Raw genomic sequence first — 18,440 nt, 5'->3', positions numbered from 1 at the left:
TGGTTAGGAAGGTGTTTTAAGAGGATTTAAACACCCACTGACTTGGTGAAAAGTTATATAGTCCTCTTACTGTTGTCTTTCACTTATATATTCTTTTTTTTTTCTTGTTGTTAATCCTTACTTGAGGATATTTTTTCCATAGATTTTTAGAGAGAGTGGAAGGTGTGTGTGGGGGGGGGGGGGAGGGGGGCGGGGAGAGAAATAGCGATATGAGAAAGACACATCAATTGGTTGCAACCGAGGCTGGGGGTCAAATCTGCAACCCAGGTACATGCCCTTGACTGGGCGGGCTGACGCTCTAACCGCTGACTGAGCAACACCGACCAGGGCTCACTTTTATATTCTTTACTAAAATTATGTCCTTATAGGGAAGGAGGTGGATGAAGGAACATATTACTGTTGTGTTCCAGGTGTGCAAATGAAAGGCAGCAAAAGTTCATCTCAGAAACACGGACACACCCTCCAGTTAGGAGGGGTTGGTATTAAAAAAGAGTCGTGGTTGGTTCAGGCTCTGTCACTCCACCAAAGTGCCAGCTCAGTCACTCCACCGAAGTGCGACCAGGGGATCTGAAGGTCTCTAAGCCTCCTTTCGGCTTAGAGTCTTATGACCTCGCACAGAACACGGGATGCTTTGCCTGCTCCTTCAGCTAGACAGCCGTGGGCAAACTACGGCCCGCGGGCCGGATCCGGCCCGTTTGAAATGAATAAAACTAAAAAAAAAAAAAGACCGTACCCTTTTATGTAATGATGTTTACTTTGAATTTATATTAGTTCACACAGACACTCCATCCATGCTTTTGTTCCGGCCCTCCGGTCCAGTTTAAGAACCCATTGTGGCCCTCGAGTCAAAAAGTTTGCCCACCCCTGAGCTAGGAGCTGAGGGAAGGAGCGGTATCCTAGAGCCTCATCTCCCTTGCGTTTATCTTACCCGTTGGGGTGGTCTGCCTCATGATTCAGGGAGCCTGCAGATGGGGCAGCCATGAGGTCACCATCTGGCAACTGAGGCCAACCGGTGAGGTATCCAGTCGAGACTAAATCTTGTCCCAACTTTACTCAGTCCTTTCACATCGCCCACTGTGATGCTTACTTCCCCATCCGACTCTCCAGTGGGAAGTAAGAGCTGCCATGTGGGGGCGGTGAGGAGGGGGGAACCACAGGCTCCGAGGCCTCTGTCTGTGCGCTGTTCCTAGGAGAGGTGCAGATGGTGGGAGGGGGCTGGAACTCTTGGGTTTGCCCTGAGTGGGTCAGTTGTGACCTTGATCGATGTCTTCCCCTTTCTGGCCTGTTTGCCCTCTGGCACGTGGATGGAATGGGACTACTTGACCGTTAAGGACTTCCCCTAATACAGTGGTTCTCAACCTGTGCGTCTCGACCCCTTTGGGGGTCGAACGACCCTTTCACAGGGGTCGCCTAAGACCATCGGAAAACACATATATAAATTTTTTAAAAATATATTTTATTGATTTTTTACAGAGAGGGAGGGAGAGAGATAGAGAGTTAGAAACATCAATGAGAAAGAAACATCGATCAGCTGCCTCCTGCACATCTCCCACTGGGGATGTGCCCACAACCCAGGTACATGCCCTTGACAGGAAACGAACCCGGGACACTTCAGTCCGCAGGCCAACGCTCTATCCACTGAGCCAGACCGGTTTTGGGAACACATATATAATTACTTATTGTTTTTGTGATTAATCACTATGCTTTAATTATGTTCAATTTGTAACAATGAAATTGGGGGTCACCACATGAGGAACTGTACTAAAGGGTCGGGGCATTAGGAAGGTTGAGGACCACTGCCCTAATAGGTGATATTTCCCTCCTTTTCTTCTTCCCTCAGGCTGGTAGGTACTTGTCCCTGGGGGGAGGGGGGTGCAATGGGGGTGGTGGTGGTGCCATCCCTCTGTTCACAACCAGACAAGGTCAGCCATAGTAGAAGGTGAGTTGTTTCCTGTAGGTCATCCAGGTCTTCTTTTCTGGAATAAGATGAGGATTGAGGGCTGGGCAGGGTGGGCATCTTCCTTCTCCAACAAGGCCCCTGGCCGACTCCGAGCTGGGTTCTCAAATTCAGGCTTCACTTCCTGTTCCCTTTTCCAAGGGCTGAGGCACTTTCTATTCTCCATTTTACTCCTCAATCTCTTTCCTCCACTCTCTCCAAGTCCACGGACAAACCATTGTAGGACCTTGGGAGGGAGTGTATTTAATACTGAAAAACCTGTCTGGGAGTCATGGGAAAGAAAAGTGATTGTAAATATGAAATATTAACAGGGAAAACGGCCCGGAATGAAGTCACACACTGCTCCCCCCCCCACACCCCCAAGTAAATACTGTAAACATCACCTCTAGGAGACAGTGTGGGTTGAGTGGTGAGTTTGAATTCTGACTGTGAGAACTTAAAGTTTGTTAATTTTTTTGAGTATAGATTATCATCTGAAAAATGGTATGAGTAATAGAAAATCGTGACATACAGAAAAAATGTGAGGTTTAAAATATATTTTATATATTGCCCAGCCAGCATGGTTCAGTGGGTGCGTGTCAACCTATGAACCAGGAGGTCATGGTTGGATTCCAGGTCAGGTTGGATACCCAGGTTGCAGGTTCAATTCCCCAGTGTGGGGCGTGCAGGAGGCAGCCCATCAATGATTCTCATCATTGATGTTTCTATCTCTCTCCCTCTCCCTTCTCTGAAATCAATAAAAATATATTTAAAAAATATTATCTATATATAATCCCAAACACTGACTTATTCAATTATTAGTTTTCATTTTGACCACCCCTCCCTTCTCTTCCACCACGTTCTTCTCCCACCTCTCCCGTCCTCTCTCTCCGCCCCGCCTTCCCTTCGCGCAGGCGCCCTGCGAGGCGCTGAGTCAGGCTGCGGGAGGGCTGGGCGGGCGCCCGCGGGGCGGGGCGGAGCTGGCGCCTGCGCGGTAGGCGGCGTCGGGGCTGGGCAGGCTTATATCCCCGAGATCAGCTGACGCCCTGCATTGCAGACTGCGGACTCCGGCGTCGCCATGTACGCTCTCTTTCTTCTAGCCGGCCTCCTGGGCGCGGGTAAGTCCCGGGACCCCCCGCCTGGGAGGGTGTCCCCAGCGGGACGTGGCCTCGCGCCCCGGAGCGAATGTGCGGGCCTCGCCTCTCGGGTCCCCTCTGGGTTTGGCGAGGGGCGCGCACTGCGCAGGCGTGTGCGCCGCGCCGGGACCTGCTGCGCGGCGAGGGACCGCGGGAGTTGGCTGGGAGGCCGGCGGCGAAGGAGACCCGGGCCGGCCGCTTAGGGCCTGGGGCCGGGAGGAGGGGGTGAGGCGGCCGGCATCTCCTTCAGGGCTCCGGTCGGTGCCCGGGGCGGCGGGGGCGGCACGGTCCGGCCCTGCCCCGCCCCCCAGGCTGCCCTTCCAGCCATGGGGCCGAGCCCTCCCGCGGCCGCAGCCGTGTTGTGCTCGCGCTGGGCGCACGTGATTGAGGTGGAATGGAGCCCCATCCAGTCGGACACACTGGCCCTGGGCCCCAGTTGCCCCGGTTTTTGAGAGTATTGAAGTTGCAGGAGGCATGGAAGCCCACTCTACCATCTTGTGTTGATGTTTATCTTTGCATATGTATATATATATATTATTGACCCTACATCTTGAAGGCGATACGGGGTTTTTACGATCCGGATGATTTTGCAACGGAGCCCTCATTTCACATGCTTTAAAATGTCTTTGCACAGCCATTGGCCAGTTTTAGCAGTGGCCTACATTTGGGGAAAACGTAAGTATGGGAGAAGTTGAGCACATGAGTGTTCGTACACCTGTTTATTGCTGGTGGTTACGGTCATTACAGGCTCCGCAGGCAGCGCCTGGTACCAGCTGCTCCGCTTTCCTGGAATTAGAAGGGGCCCAAGTGCCCTACCCGGGTCACCGTGACCTTCCCTTCCCCCTAATTCTTGCCCTCACCTCTTAACCCCGTTTAAGTCATCACGGTTAAGGGAAAGGAGTGAGATTGGGTTACGTAATCAAATTTCTGTAGTTCGATAGTGACAGAATCAGATTTCAGTTTATAAGTGAGCCAGATTTTAATTTATGTAACATTGACTTTTAAGTTACAAACACATTTGGGTATTTCCAGATAATAGCCCACTGAGGGAAATAAACCTGATCTTTAGGGCCAGCCTACATTTCTCTTTATTAACTATGTAATTGAGGGTCTAGCCTCCATTTTAAGTATCATGTAGCCATGCAAGTTTCAATAAACAGTAACAAAAGAATTACGAAAATACTTATAGATGAAGTAGGTTGAAGATGTTTTTCCTCATGTTCGCTTGCAGCAACTCACAAGAATGTGTACTTAACCTTGAACCAAGCTCTTAAACTTGTTTTACTTGTAGAGGATGAAAGGTGAACTGCTTATAAAGATTTTTGGTTTTATAGTCCCTGAAGAAAATTTATTTCTCATTGGGGTTGATAACTGCTTGTTATTTTAATGGTTGGTATAATAAACAAATGCTAGTCTCTAAATTTTCTATACTGATTGAGAACATTCCCCCTCCCCAGCACCGCCCCCCCCCCCCCCCCCCCCCCCATTAAACAATTGTTCTTAGCCAGTGAGTCACTCCTCACAAGACCTTTAAGAGGTCTGAATCACTCAGATTGCCCAAAAGGAACTGAATTGACTCTTTGGAAATGTAAAATTCTCCTCTGGTTTATATGGGAAGATGGTTAACCAGAATATTAACTAAGCCAGGAGGCCTGCTTCCCAGCACACTTGGGTACATGGGAGTGTGCTGTAATGGCCTTGCGCTAACCATGCTGCCTGGCCGTTAGAGTCATGCCAAGGTCATGCTAACACAGCAAATGGATGCATTTTAATAGACACTGACTTCCCTTGACAGCTCTGGTCGTACTTTTCTGGAAATGTATTTCTAAAATTTCTAACAAATATTGATACTGTTAGTGAAGGAGCATCGTGGTGTCAGCTGCCACCTGCTCCCCGGAGGTGCTTAGAACTTGCGGTTCCAACATGGCGCTGCTGTATGCAGCACAGTGTCATTCTGCATCTGACGAAGCTTTATAAGTTGTGTTTTAATAATGTCCTCGTGGTGGAGACTTTGCTTTTGAGTTGCTTTTCTACCCCTCTAGTTGCCCCTCCTTTTCCCTACCTGGAAAATAAAGGGAAGTGATGGTATGCCGAGAAAATTGGGGAGTATCTGATCTCGCCACTTTGTAAGGAATGAAGACACTGAGGCCCTCAGAAGTAACTCCCAAATCATAGGCCACTCACCGAAGTCAGGACCAGAACCCAGGACTCTGACTGCTTGCTCTTTTCCTAGTCTTCCATCAATACTGACCTCTTAACTTTTTACAAACATACTGAGTTGTCATTTGCTCTCAGGAAACATACACATTTTAAGTGTATTACTTGATGAATTACCACTGGGTGAACATACCTACCATAAGCAGCACCCAGGGTCAAGGAATAGAGCGGGAGCAGCATCCAGAACCCCTAGGACTTTCCATGCACTACCCTGTTTACTTGCCCCAAAGGAGACAACTTTGTTAGCACCACCGATGTAAAAACTCAGCTGCTCGTTTTGAACTTCTTATAAAGGAATCTTACAGTAAGGCCATACTGTTGGGTGATTCCTCGAGTGGAAAAGTGTTAATGAGGTGACATAAAAGCATGTGGTATGGTGTGGTACCTGCCCTCGAAGCCAAGCTGCCCCTGCTACTGTCACCTGTGGATGGCTGGCCAGCTGAATGGTGTTCGCCCGGCACAGGCAGGGCGGCTCTGTAGGGATGCTAGGTGTATTGTGAACAAAAAAACAGGGTGTCCAAAAAAAATGTGTACACACTTTAACAACTGATAGCTCAATTTTGAAAAGGAAATGTATCTTAATAAACACTGCCTTTATAATTCAAAGTATGTTTGTACATTTTTGGGGGACACCCTACATATATTCATTTGATAACTGCTGCTGTTTATGATGCAAGACATGAATTTATGTCATGGTCTGCTGAATATCCACAGAATTCCAGTTCTCACCTGCCAGGAATTTTGGATAAACACCCTGTATATCAATTTTCAATCAATGATCAGTTTTACTCAGAAAATGTAATTCATGAGGGTTTATTTGTATCAACCAAGCAAGGATATGGTAAGTGCTTGAATTACATTTGACAAGCTGTGTCCCGTCCCTCCTGTGAGAGTTGAAGGGTATATTGGATTGAGTCATCTGGGTTTTTCTAGATTAGGGAAAGGAGAACTTGAACTTGCTCCTCCATTTTCTTCCTATTCGAAACTGTGGAATGCCAGGCCGGAACTTGACAATGGGGAAGAGGAAGGGTGAACAGGGTGTTGTTGGGGCGGGGGTGGGAGGGATGGGGGGCGGTGGGGGTGGTGTGGGTAACCACCTAATAAGGCATGGGAAGCTCTCCAGGCCAAAACAAGCCTCTCCTGAGCCATGGCTTTTGGAGGCAGTCTTCTGCCTTGGGCATTCAAGATTACAGACGTCAGGCTCTGAGCCTTGCTCTCTGGGTTCTATTTGGCTCTGCCACCAAAAAGGAAGGCCTAGATTTTTTTTTTCTTTGTTTAAATTGATTTTAGAGCGAGAGGAAGGGAGAGGGAGAGATAGAAACATCGATGGGAGGGAGACATTGATCGGCTGCCTCCTGCACGCCCCCTACTGGAGATCGAGTGGGAAACCTGGGCATGTGCCCTGATGGGGAATTGAACCAGCAACTTCTTGGTGTATGGGTCGATGCTCCACCACTGAGCTACACTGGCTGGGCTAGATTTTCTTTAAATCAGAAGAGAATACTAATTACCTTGCCTTAAAAAAAAAAACCATTTTAAAACAATGATAAATATAGTGATTAGGGTGAAGAATTTAACTGTTGCAGAAGTACTAACTGCTTTACTTTTTGTTCATGAAATTCCAGAAAATAATCTGAATTATGCCTTGTGTAATGGCCTGTGCACTGAAAAATAATCTCTCCAAATTTCATGGTTCTTGTGGAATTTGTAATTCGTTATGCTGAGACAGATGATACTGTGGAATAGAAGTTAAACTATCACATTGCTGACAGTAGCTGTGTACTCTGGGACAGGCTACTTAAACTGCTTCCCTACCTGTAATAATCATTCCTATCTAATGGGGTTGCAGCGAGGCTTTAATAAATCACTATATGACAGGGCTTAAGTAGTGAATACTGTAAGGTGTGCTGCTATCCCAGGAGTAAAAACAGTATTGTGTTTGTCCATGTCCTTGTCCCACCAGCATAGTACCCTTCTCTGCCCTTGATTTTGTAGTATCTCCTGCTGTCTTGCATTTCAAAGGTTGTTTTAAGTTTAATAAAACAAAATTAAATTGGCATAAATATGTATGCTGGTCATAATTACTGGGCCAGGAAAACAAACCAGGGTACGTAGTCAGCAGTTAGGAGGGAGGTGGGAGAGCAGCCCAGCAGATCAGGGCTGGTTCCTGGTAACCTGAATTCTCAGATTCTAGGCCTCTCGTTACTAATTGTGATTCCTAGGCTAAGTCTGTTTAGCCACCACCCTCCCTCTGCCCCACCTCCCTCCGTAGATAACCACCTTCCTGGACTTGATGTTTATCATCCTCCTGCAGGTCTTTTTTTTTTTTTAAACTGATTTCAGAGAGGAAAGGAGAGGGAGAAAGAGGCAAAAACATCAATGATGAGAGAGAATCCTGCAGGTCTTATACTTTCATAGATACAATGTAACCTTCATCATTTAAAAACATTTTACAGCCTGCCCTCTCAGTGATTGAGCGTAGACCTATGAATCAGGAGGTCAGGGCTCGATTCCCGGTCAGGGCACATGCCCAGGTTGCAGGCTCAATCCCCAATGTGGGCCGTGCAGGAGGCAGCCAGTCAATGATTTTCTCTCATCATTGATGTTTCTATCTCCTTCCCCTTCCTCTCTGAAATAAATAAAAATATATTACAAATATGTAAAAAAAATTTACAAATATTGTATATGTTAGTATTTTCTTGGCTAGTGAGGTTCATCCTCTTTGGAGGATATACCTAAGGAACAGAATTGCTTAGCTGTGGATTGTACATATTTCACCTTAACTAGAAATTGCTGAATTACTCTCTGAAGTGATTTTTGGCAATTTATAGTCCCACAAAATATGCATTTTTTACTTGAATCATTAATACTTGACATCAACCTTTAAATTTTGCCAATTTGAAGAGTGAAATGGTGGTTTTCATTTACATTTCTGCTTTTATTTATCCTTAGAGGTCATTTCATGCTAATCCAGATAGATCCTATTACTACCTCTTAAAAACAAACAAAACTTCAAATTTTGGAATAATTTGAGATTTACTGAGAAGTTACCAAGATAGCACAGTGAGTTCCTATGTACCCTTCACCCAGCTTCCCCTAGTGTGCACATCTTACAGAACCACTGTACACCTGTCAGAAGAAATTACCATCAGGACAGTATGTTACCGGGACTGCAAGCTTTATTTGGAATTTATCAATTTTCTCACTAATTGCATGTTTCTGTTGCAGTATCCAACCCAGATTACCACATTGCACTTAGTGACATATCTTCTTAATCTCCTTCCTCCAGCTGTTTAACATGTAGCTGCAGAGTATTTCATTGTATAGATGTGTCAATTAGCCAGCCCTAAGTGAGATGAATTCTAATGGCACTTCCAAATTTTAAATTGAGTTCTGGCTATATTTGGATAGATAACTGCTTTTGAAAAGAAATAATTTACATTGTAGGCCGAAACTTCATAAATAAGATAGAAGGAAATGCTACAGAGAGTTCTTTTGGCCAGTCCTGGCCATATTTGGATAGATAACTGCTTTTGAAAAGAAATAATTTACATTGTAGGCCGAAACTTCATAAATAAGATAGAAGGAAATGCTACACAGAGTTCTTTTGGCCAGTCTTACGGATGTCACTTACCCTTCAGCAGTGTGATGGCACGCTCTCCTGTGTAGCTACGTAGCTTCCTGTTAACAACTTGAAGTTTGTTTGCAAGGTCACATGACATCTGGCCCTTCGCTGCCTCTCAAAGCTGTCTTCTCCCTCCCGTCAGGTCAGGGCTGCTGTCCAGCCCCCTGGCACCTATTGTTGCTCAGAAACGTTGCATTCTGTACTCGTCCTGTCTGAGATAACCCAGGCGGTGTGCTCCCTCCTCTCAGGTCTCTGCTCAGATGTTGCCCCCTGTTCTGTCTGCAGTGGCCATGCCATCCTGCCCTAGTCTTGCTCTTCTCTGGCTTGGCTTCATTTCTCCTCAGAGCACTCACCACTGCCTGGCATTGTGGTACCTTTATTTGCTGTCTTGATCCCTTGCTGTATCTGCAGCATGTACAGCAGTGCTCGGCACAGAGAGCTCAGCATTGCTGACCGTGGTGTGAGGTGTAGCCACGTAGACGTCAACTCAGGAAGTGCTGGTGGGTTGGTGTGCACCACACTTAAATGTTAATAGTGCTAAGTTTTTTGTCTTTTTTTAAATATATATTTTATATATTTTATTGGTTTTTTACAGAGAGGAAGGGAGAGAGATAGTTAGAAACGTCGATGAGAGAGAAACCTCGACCAGCTGTCTCCTGCACACCTACTGGGGATGTGACCGCATCCAAGGTACATGCCCTTGACCGGAATCGAACCTGGGACCTTTCAGTCCGCAGGCTGACGCTCTATCCACTGAGCAAAACTGGTTATGGCATGCTAAGTCTTTATCACAATTAAGTAAAGCATTTTATTTACTGACATGAATTTTAAGAGATCGTGTTTAGGAGTTGAGAGATCAGAGGTGACTTCGGGCTCAAGCAAAGTTCTGACAGTTACAATAGTTCAGGTTAGAAGGACCCCCAAAACTGTGCAGGGGATTTTAGTGGGTGGTAGGGACACAGGAGTCTGACATGATTTACATACCCCTGGTGGCTTTGATTTGAGGTGAATCTGAAAGAGGAACCGGCTGTAAATTGAGGAAGCTATTTCCCTTCCTTTTTGTTCCAGAAGTTGGTTGTTTATGAATGTTAACTCGGTGGTTCTCACATGCTTCATTTTCGGGAGCCTTAGATACTCATAAGTTACTGAGGGACCTCAGAGACCTTTCGTTTGTGGGTCTGTATCTATCGATATTTACCATCTTATAGATTAAGCTGACAAAATTTTATAAATAATGATGAACCCATTACATTTAATGTGATTTTTATGAAATAAGTTTTCCTAAGACACAAACATTTAGGGAGAAAATTGGTTTGCTTCACAGTTTTGCAATCTTGATAACACCTGGCTGGATTCTCAGTCTGTTGCAGTGTCACTGTCATATGCCTCATTTGTGAATGAACGAGGGGAAAGGGCAACTTCTCGGTGGTATGAGAATTCTCACCTCATGGACCCCCTGAAAGGATCTCTGGGACCCTCAGGGTTCTCTGCACCACACTCAGAACCACTGGTGTGGCTCATCTGTGGGAACTACAGGCATTGTAATACCTAACACTGAGTTAATTGTGTATCCAGCATTGTTCTAAGTGCCCTTTTTTTTTTTTTGCTTAACATTGATTTAATCCAGAGCAACTGCATCAGAATGTAAGTCAAAAGTGACATGTATAGTAGACACACATGTATCTGAAACTTTAATTCATAAACAATTATGTGGGGCAAGCCTGTAACAGAATTTCCTTAGTGGGGTTTGCATGAAATCTTTTTTAGGGTATTCTTCTTCTACAAGTGTTGAGACCACCCAGCCATTTGGCAGGGATGGGGTAGGGCCCGCGCCAGTTTCTGGCTCACTGCATCAACTCCCGAGCAGCACCTGGGACTGGGTCTAGAACAACCGTGGGCAAACTATGGCCCGTGGCCGGATCCGGCCCGTTTGAAATGAATAAAACTAAAAAAAAAAAAAAAAGACCGTACCCTTTTATGTAATGGTGTTTACTTTGAATTTATATTAGTTCACACAAACACTCCATCCATGCTTTTGTTCCGGCCCTCCGGTCCAGTTTAAGAACCCATTGTGGCCCTCGAGTCAAAAAGTTTGCCCACCCCTGGTCTAGAACCTTCCACCCCTGCCTGTACCTGTTCACTTGACCCGGGTGAGTACTGCCAGGGGCCACTTCATGGTCCACTTGTGGCATCTTATCTAAGGTGATTTAAGTTCACCTCTGTTCATCACCTGATAGGAAGACACTTTGGAAGAAGAGCTTGGCTAGCAGGAGTTTATATTGGACTGGAGTACTCTTGAATGAACAAATAGGATTTTCTCTTTCCCAAATTAATTATGCCACATGATATGACTCTTGTACAGTATAAGAAGATTACATTCTTATCCCTCAGTGTCTCAGTTATTGCACATGGTAATTTGCCTGAGGACTCTGTATCCTTCCCTACGTAGATTTCTTGTCTTAAAATGATCTGGCTTGTGGGGAAAATTAAAAAAAGCAAGGCGGTAGTGGGTGAGGAGAAGCAGGGAAGAAAGAACCTTTGTCTTCAATAACAGAAATAATAGCTTATCTGGGCCAGAGGTGATGGGACGGCAGCCTAGTTGAGCGAGAGCTTTATTGCCATGGATTTCTCTTGTGATAAGAGGACTATTTGGACCTTACTTTCTCCAGTTCAAGGCGGCTGCCTCTGCAGGTGTGCTATTCTGAATGATTAAATGGGCAGTGTTTCTGTTCTCCTCTGCAGAATGTTTTCCAAAACCTTCTTTGCTGTAGAAGGTACTTGTGACACCAGCTCTGATCAGGTAGCCGATGTTGCTTTATCTCTTGCTCCTAGGGAATCTGAAATGTCTGACTGCAGGGGACCTGAGGTAGCTGCTATCCCTCCTGGGGTTAGCCTCTCTTGGTTTCCTAGCAACGTGCCTGTTGCCATGGTGATACATTACTCAGAGGGCAGATCCACTGCCTTTGGAATATTTGCTCAGCTCCTTGGTGCTGGGAGGCTGCATGCATTTTCTGTTATTTCATTGGTAGCTGGACTTGAACAGCATCTAGTATGTGTTACCTAAAATATGTAAAAGGAAAAACATGTTGTATGGCTAAAATAAGACTGACTGACTTAGGAAATAGAGCATAAGATATACCTTCTAGGAAAGGTCTTCTTCATTGTGAGGTCGCTTTTCAAAATCTTTAGTAATTACATTATATACACAGACTTTTAAATAGCCTCATTGGAGGCAAGTCTTAGTAAAGGCATCATTTGGAGACTCTTCTGGTGAATGAGGTAGATGATCAAGCTGGTATTTAGTTAGGCATAGGTTTGCCTGCAGACAACAGAGACCTAGAATAGTAGTGGCTTAAATACGATAGAACTGCTCCTATGTGTCATAGGGTTTAGGAGCTGGCAGTTCAGCGCGAGGCTGGTGGTTCTGCGCTCAGAAGAACTTGGAGCCTCTTCTAGTTCCATGCCCTGCATCCTTGAGGTCTCGCCCCTCTTCATGGTCCATCATGCTTGCTAAGGGTCCAGCCATCACACTTGTCTTTAAAGGTGTGGTAGCCTCTGCTAACATCCCATCAGCAGCACGTGGTTTCATGGCCGAGCATGCTGTGAAGGAGACTGGGAAGTGTAGTTTGTAATCGTGGCAGCTGTGTGTGTAGCTGACAGGACTGAAGAATAGATACAGGGAGCACCTTGTCTCTGCCACAAGTTTGGGCAATAACTGTTCCCCTGAAACAGATGGCAAAGTTTAACTATTTTTCTGACTCGAAATTGAATGATGCCACAGAATAAAAATGAGAATGTGAATGCCTCTCCTTGGTCGTCCTTCCCCTCAAGCTCACCGCAGCAATTATGTACAAGTCCTTCAGCTTCGTAGCGACTGGCAGTCTCGTGCTTTCTCATTAATCTTCACAGAATTCCCGAGAAAGGGCACTCCTAGTTTCCACAGTTTGCAGGTAATTGTGGTGCAAGTAAGTTGTCCCGGTCTTGGCTTTAGAGGCCAGCAGAGCAGGGGGTTCACTCAGGTCTGCCTGCCCCCCACACTCAGGCAGCAATCTTGTTGCCATGTTGCCTCCTCACCTTTCTAGTAAAGGAGAGGCTTCTAAGGTGGGTTCCAAAAATAATGTGAACTACGGCAACTTTATTGGGATCAGAGGAAAATCAGCCTGTAGCTCCAATTTCATGGCCTACTGTGGGTGCTTGCTGGCACCTCTCATTCTTGCTCATGCAGGACTTCTTGTGAAGCACTTAGGTACACAGTATCGACTCTCGGGCTCATTACAGTGTGGCTGTGACTCCCGGGTCTTGAATTTAGTGCCAACCACTTCGGAGGTTGCTGGGATACAGTGCAGCGCTCCAGGTTCTTGAGCTGCCACTTAATTCCTGATTAAGTGTAAACAAGTAGAGCAGCCCTGATTCAGCTGACTGTGGAGCACCTGTTCTGGGCAAGGTAATGGGCTACCACAGATGATGATAGTGATGATTATAATGATCATGGCATTTTAAAATACCAGAGAGATGATGGTAAGGGCATAATAGTGGGGAGGGGTAGTATTCTGGTGCTTGAAAGTGCGTAATTTTATCTTGATTCTCACAGTTCACTGACACCAGTGGCTTTATCTTCATTTCACAGAAGAAAAACAAGCTCAGAAGGGCAGTGAATTGCTTAGGGCCATTTGGGCAGGACTTGGTGCCACATTTAATTAAGAAGGCGGGTAAATCGCCCTACGAGTCTCACTCTAGACTCCAGGCTTAGTTCCTTTTCACAAGAAGTCATCATAGGAGCTCCTAAAACACTCGGCCCTGCTGAACTCGCCCTCCTCCCGGGCTACGTGGCTAGCCCGCTGTGGCAGCCGCCTCAATACAGGAAAATTCCATTGTAATCTGTGTTGGATAAGTGACCTGCCTGTGGAATGAATGGTTTATTTTCTTCTAGGCCTGGAGAGTAAAAAGGGAACCGAGCACCCACCCCTTCCCCAGGGAAATACAAGTGAAGTCTTTTAAAAGCCTGTCTTAATAGCCCGAAACTTGCTGTAGGGTTTCAGATCTCTGAAATGTTATGTTCTCTCATCTCAGCCTGTCAGAGTTTTGCCACTGAGGGCCCGGATGCCAAGCCTTTCAACTGAGAAGCAGAGTGCTTGATTCACTGAGTAGTGTGCATGTCGTAACAGGACACATTTAATCAGAAGCCCCCAGGGGTCAGGCAGACGTTCTAAGAACTTTCTTAGAGTTCAGCATCTTACCCCAGAGAAGGAAGTTGGTATCTGGGGGCAGAATGTGGGAGGGGGAGAATAGAGATGAAACCTCTGCTGGCAGCGTTTTGAGAAATTACTCCACAGAACGTGGTTTAGGTAGTTTTTATATATTTGGTATGTATTCATCCGGGAAATGTCCTTTGCCTCACTATTTAAGAATTAAGACTTGTAGCCCCTGTGAGGTCTTCTGGCCTCGCTCGCCACTCAGGATCCCTCTTACACAGAATTAACTCCTCATGGGTTGGGCATTTTGTTTTGCTTGGTTGCTTCTGCTGTTGGAGAGCTTATCACTTAATGGGGGAAGCCATTCCCTTTTTATGTTCCTGATGATGTTAAGTGTGTTCCTTACCTTACACTGTGGTCTGCTTCCCTAACCTCTACTCATTGCTCATTGCTCTGAGGTCTGGGGTCTGAGACCACACAAAATAGATCTGTTCTCATGTGGTAAGTAGGTGTCTACACCTTTGAAAGTGACTGTGTACCTCCAGAACATTCTCCCAGCTAAACACTTCCAGTCTTCCAAGGAGCTCAGAAGTGGTGTCATGTGCCTTCACGTTCCCGACCGCTGTACTTGTCGCCATTTCACGGGAAGCAAAGTACACAGCTGTGTTCTGCCCTTCCCGTGGCCTCTGCCCTGCCCTCCACGCACGTTGGCTAAGGCAGCGCAGCTTCTGACCACCTCGGTCTTGTTTGTTGGTCCTTGCTAAGCCTAAGATAGCAGTTTTCAACCTTTTTCATCTCATGGCACACACAAGCTAATTACTAAAATTCCGTGGCACACCAAAAAATATACTTTTGCCAATCTAACAAAAAAAGGTTTAATTTTGATTGATTTACAAAAAAAAGAATAATAGTAATTAGCTGCCCTTTTTTGCTTCAAAGTGACGTTTAGAAAAATTAGGAACTCGTGGTTGTACATAAGGATTTCTGGTACCAAGAATTAACCAATCAGATCCATCCTTATTGTGTGACATGACAAATAAGATGCAAGTCTATTTACATTTATGGTTCAGGACAGGGCATTCACATGGAAGGCTGTTGTTGTGTTGGCTGTTGTCACTTTTTAATTGGACAATTTAAGGGAAAAGAGGTCAGTGCCCCTGGCTGAATGGTCAGGCATTGCATGTTTTAAAACTTGTGGCACACCAATTGAAAACCACTGGCCTGAGAGACTTCACGTTTCAGTTGAAACCTGTGAGTTTCATTTTCCCGGCTCTCGTATTTTGGAATTTTTTTGTTAGCCTGTCAGCCCTTGCGGCCACCATTCTGGCTTGGACATTTTGGAATGACCCCTCATTGTAGTCAGGAGCCCCCTCATCGGAATCTCCAATCTCTTTTCAGTCTTCTGCCCGATCATGCCCCATCATGCCCGCCTGCGAAGACACACACTGAGGTTATATCACTCGGCGATGAGTGTGCCAGATGATGTCTTTCCCATGTGCCCGACGTCTGTCTTTGCAGCCTGGCCCCTGCCACTTCCCTTTGCCCCACTCTTGAAAAGGCATAGGAGAATTCTTCCCCTTTGACAAGGAGAACTGCTCTGCCTGGGAATGCTCAGCAGTTTCCCCTGTGCCCTCTCCACTTAGCCAGTCTTTGATGTCTCCATCTTTTAGGTGCCAGTTCAAACTTATTTCAAAGAAGCCACTTCTAGCTCCCCTAGGCAGGTAGTGTCGTTGCTGCTTTGTGCATGTGGCCCCCTGCTTTTCTGTTTTGCTTTAGGGTATGTCCTTCCCACTGCGGGGTCAAAGAGCGCACATCTGTTTAATTTGGTGTCCCGCCCGGAAGGTCTGAACTTGGCCTAGTGAGTGCAGTTGGTAATCCACTTCATCCCAGTTGCTTTCCCACTTCTGTGGAGAACAACCATGCTTGTCTCCAGAGCTTCCAGTGCACAGCTGGGGTTGTGGTGCCTGAGAGCCCCCTGAATTGGTGAGGATTTTGTGTATAAATACATTTTCTGGGACCCAGCCAGTGTGGGTCAGTGGTTGAGCGTCACCCTATGAATCAGTAGATCACAGTTCGATTCCCAGTCAGGGCACATGCCTGGGTTGTAGGCTCGATCCCCAGTGGGGGCAGGAGGCAGGAGGCAGCTGATCAGTGATTCTCTCTCATCATTGATATTTCTATTTCTCCCTCTCCCTTTCTATAAAAATATATTAAAATAAATTTCCTGGGGATGCATCCCCCCATATTCTGATAACGCTATTTGCTTCCCTCTCAGATCAGCTCCCAAAATGAGCACCTGAGGTAGCTCACTGGTGTCACCAGGCTTGTGTTTCAGCCTCGCATTACCGATCCTGAGGACACGCAGTTATCTCTGTGTGTGTCTGTGCATTGGGTCGTCTTTGGAAGTCACATCTGCTGTCCACCACTGCATCACTGGCTCACTCAGCTTTCCTGGACTTCTGGGAGCTTAGTACTGTTTGAATCTGGCACATGTTTTCCATGGAAACCAAATTTCAAACCACCAGCCTTTGGAATGTGGCTAGTTGAGTGTGTGAATTGGTTGTGGTGGCGATTTTGCCTCCCAAGGAGCAGAGAAGGCTGTAACCGGGGCAGCACATGAATAATGCATTTGCTGGTCTCTGAAAGGGTGAATGCAGATAACTTGGCTTGAGCTTTATGCGGGACCCGTGACAGTCTGTGTGTGAGTGGTTTGTGGAACCAGCTCTGGTTGAACAGCTAGTAATAGTAGCATTTCAGTCCCTCCCCTCCCTCCCCTGAAGGGAGCACCTGCTGACCTACCTGTGTGGTGTACTGTGTGCGCACACCTGGGTGTCTAGAATCCCCGTGCCCTCTCGGCGTGCAATGTGTTCGTGACTCCTGAGGCAGTCAATCTATTTTTTAGGTGGCTGTGGTTGTCTTCTCTGTCAGTAGGAAACCTCTGTGCTGTCTGCTGGAGTTTGCCCCTGTACAGTGGTCCCTCTCCATGTACCTGATGTAAACTGTTGTTTCCTAGTGAGGTTTTCCCATTTTCAGTTTCACAATCAAGGATACCATAGACCTCTTAACAATAGGAACTCTTAAGGTAGTTTGTAAAATATTTTTTGGAAAATTATACATACATAACATAACATTGGGAGTTTAATAATTCAGCTAACCACCCTGCTTTGTTATTCTTTTCTGATTTTTGTATAATTCATATAACATATTCTTGAATTTTTCTATTATACATGATCTTTTTTTTAAAAAATATATTTTATTGATTTTTTACAGAGAGGAAGGGAGAGAGATAGAGAGTCAGAAACATCGATGAGAGAGAGACATCGATCAGCTGCCTCCCGCACATCTCCTACTGGGGATGTGCCCGCAACCAAGGCACATGCCCCTGACCGGAATCGAACCTGGGACCCTTCATTCTGCAGGCCGACGCTCTATCCACTGAGCCAAACCGGCTTCGGCTATTATACATGATCTTAATATTTAACAGCTGTTTAATATTTTAATAAGAATGTCATTAGTTTTTCTATTTTTGTTTAAGTTGCATCTCTGTTTTTTAGTATTGTAAATTAAACTAGATAATTATATTTATGCATATATTGTACCTATTGAATTGCTCAATTTCTTTGAAATGTATATCTAGACGTGGATTACTTTTATTTATTTTTTAAAATATATTTTTATTGATTTCAGAGAGGCAGAGGAGAGAGAGAAACATCAGTGATAAGAGAGAATCATTGATCGGCTGTCTCCTGCATGCCCCACACTGGGGATCGAGCCAGCACCTCGGCATATGCCCTTGACCAGAATCGAACCCGGGACCCTTCAGTCCGCAGCCTAAGCTCTATCCGCTGAGCCAAACCAGCTAGGGCTAGAAGTGGGTTACTTTAAAAAAAATTAGTTTTCATTGACAGTATCACAGATGTCCCCCATTTTTCCATCCTTTGTCCCCCTCTACCCAGCAGAAGTGGATTACTTTTTGAAGAGGGACTTTTTTGTTGTTCTTCCCTGGGACAACTTAAAAAAATAATTCTTCATTGTTGAAAGTATTACATATGTTCCCTTTATTCCCCCATTGATCCCCTCCAGCCCCAGGCCCTCGCCGCCCCATTGTCTGTGTCCATGGGTTATGCATATATGCACAGCAGGTCCTTCGTTGATAACCTCTCACCCACCCTCCCACACCTTCAAAGAGGGATATTTTTTTGTTTCTTGAAATACATTAGTATAGTAAGAAATACCAGGCCCTGACCAGGTAGTTCAGTTGGTTAAAGCTTTGTCCTAATACACCAAGGTTTCAGGTTCGATCCCAGTCAGGGCACAGCCAGTGAATGCATAAA

At 45.7% G+C, this 18,440-nt stretch overlaps 1 protein-coding gene across 1 annotated transcript in view; it reads left to right on the top strand.

Annotated features, from left to right (window-relative positions):
* Window positions 1-2,947: 2,947 nt before the first annotated feature.
* PSAP (prosaposin) overlaps window positions 2,948-18,440 on the top strand; it is a 32,967-nt gene continuing 17,474 nt past the window's right edge. Inside the window, exon 1 of the mRNA XM_070432924.1 lies at window positions 2,948-3,054. Coding sequence (XP_070289025.1) covers window positions 3,015-3,054 — 40 coding nt within the window. The 5' untranslated portion in view covers window positions 2,948-3,014. The remainder of the gene's footprint in view (window positions 3,055-18,440) is intronic.

Source organism: Myotis yumanensis, unplaced genomic scaffold, assembly GCF_028538775.1.
Source record: "Myotis yumanensis isolate MYYU_CA2020_CCGP unplaced genomic scaffold, mMyoYum1.0.hap1 SCAF_13, whole genome shotgun sequence".
In the NCBI taxonomy this organism is placed as follows: Eukaryota; Metazoa; Chordata; class Mammalia; order Chiroptera; family Vespertilionidae; genus Myotis; species Myotis yumanensis.
Note: the sequence above shows the minus strand (reverse complement) of the source record. Positions and strands in the feature narration are given on the sequence as shown.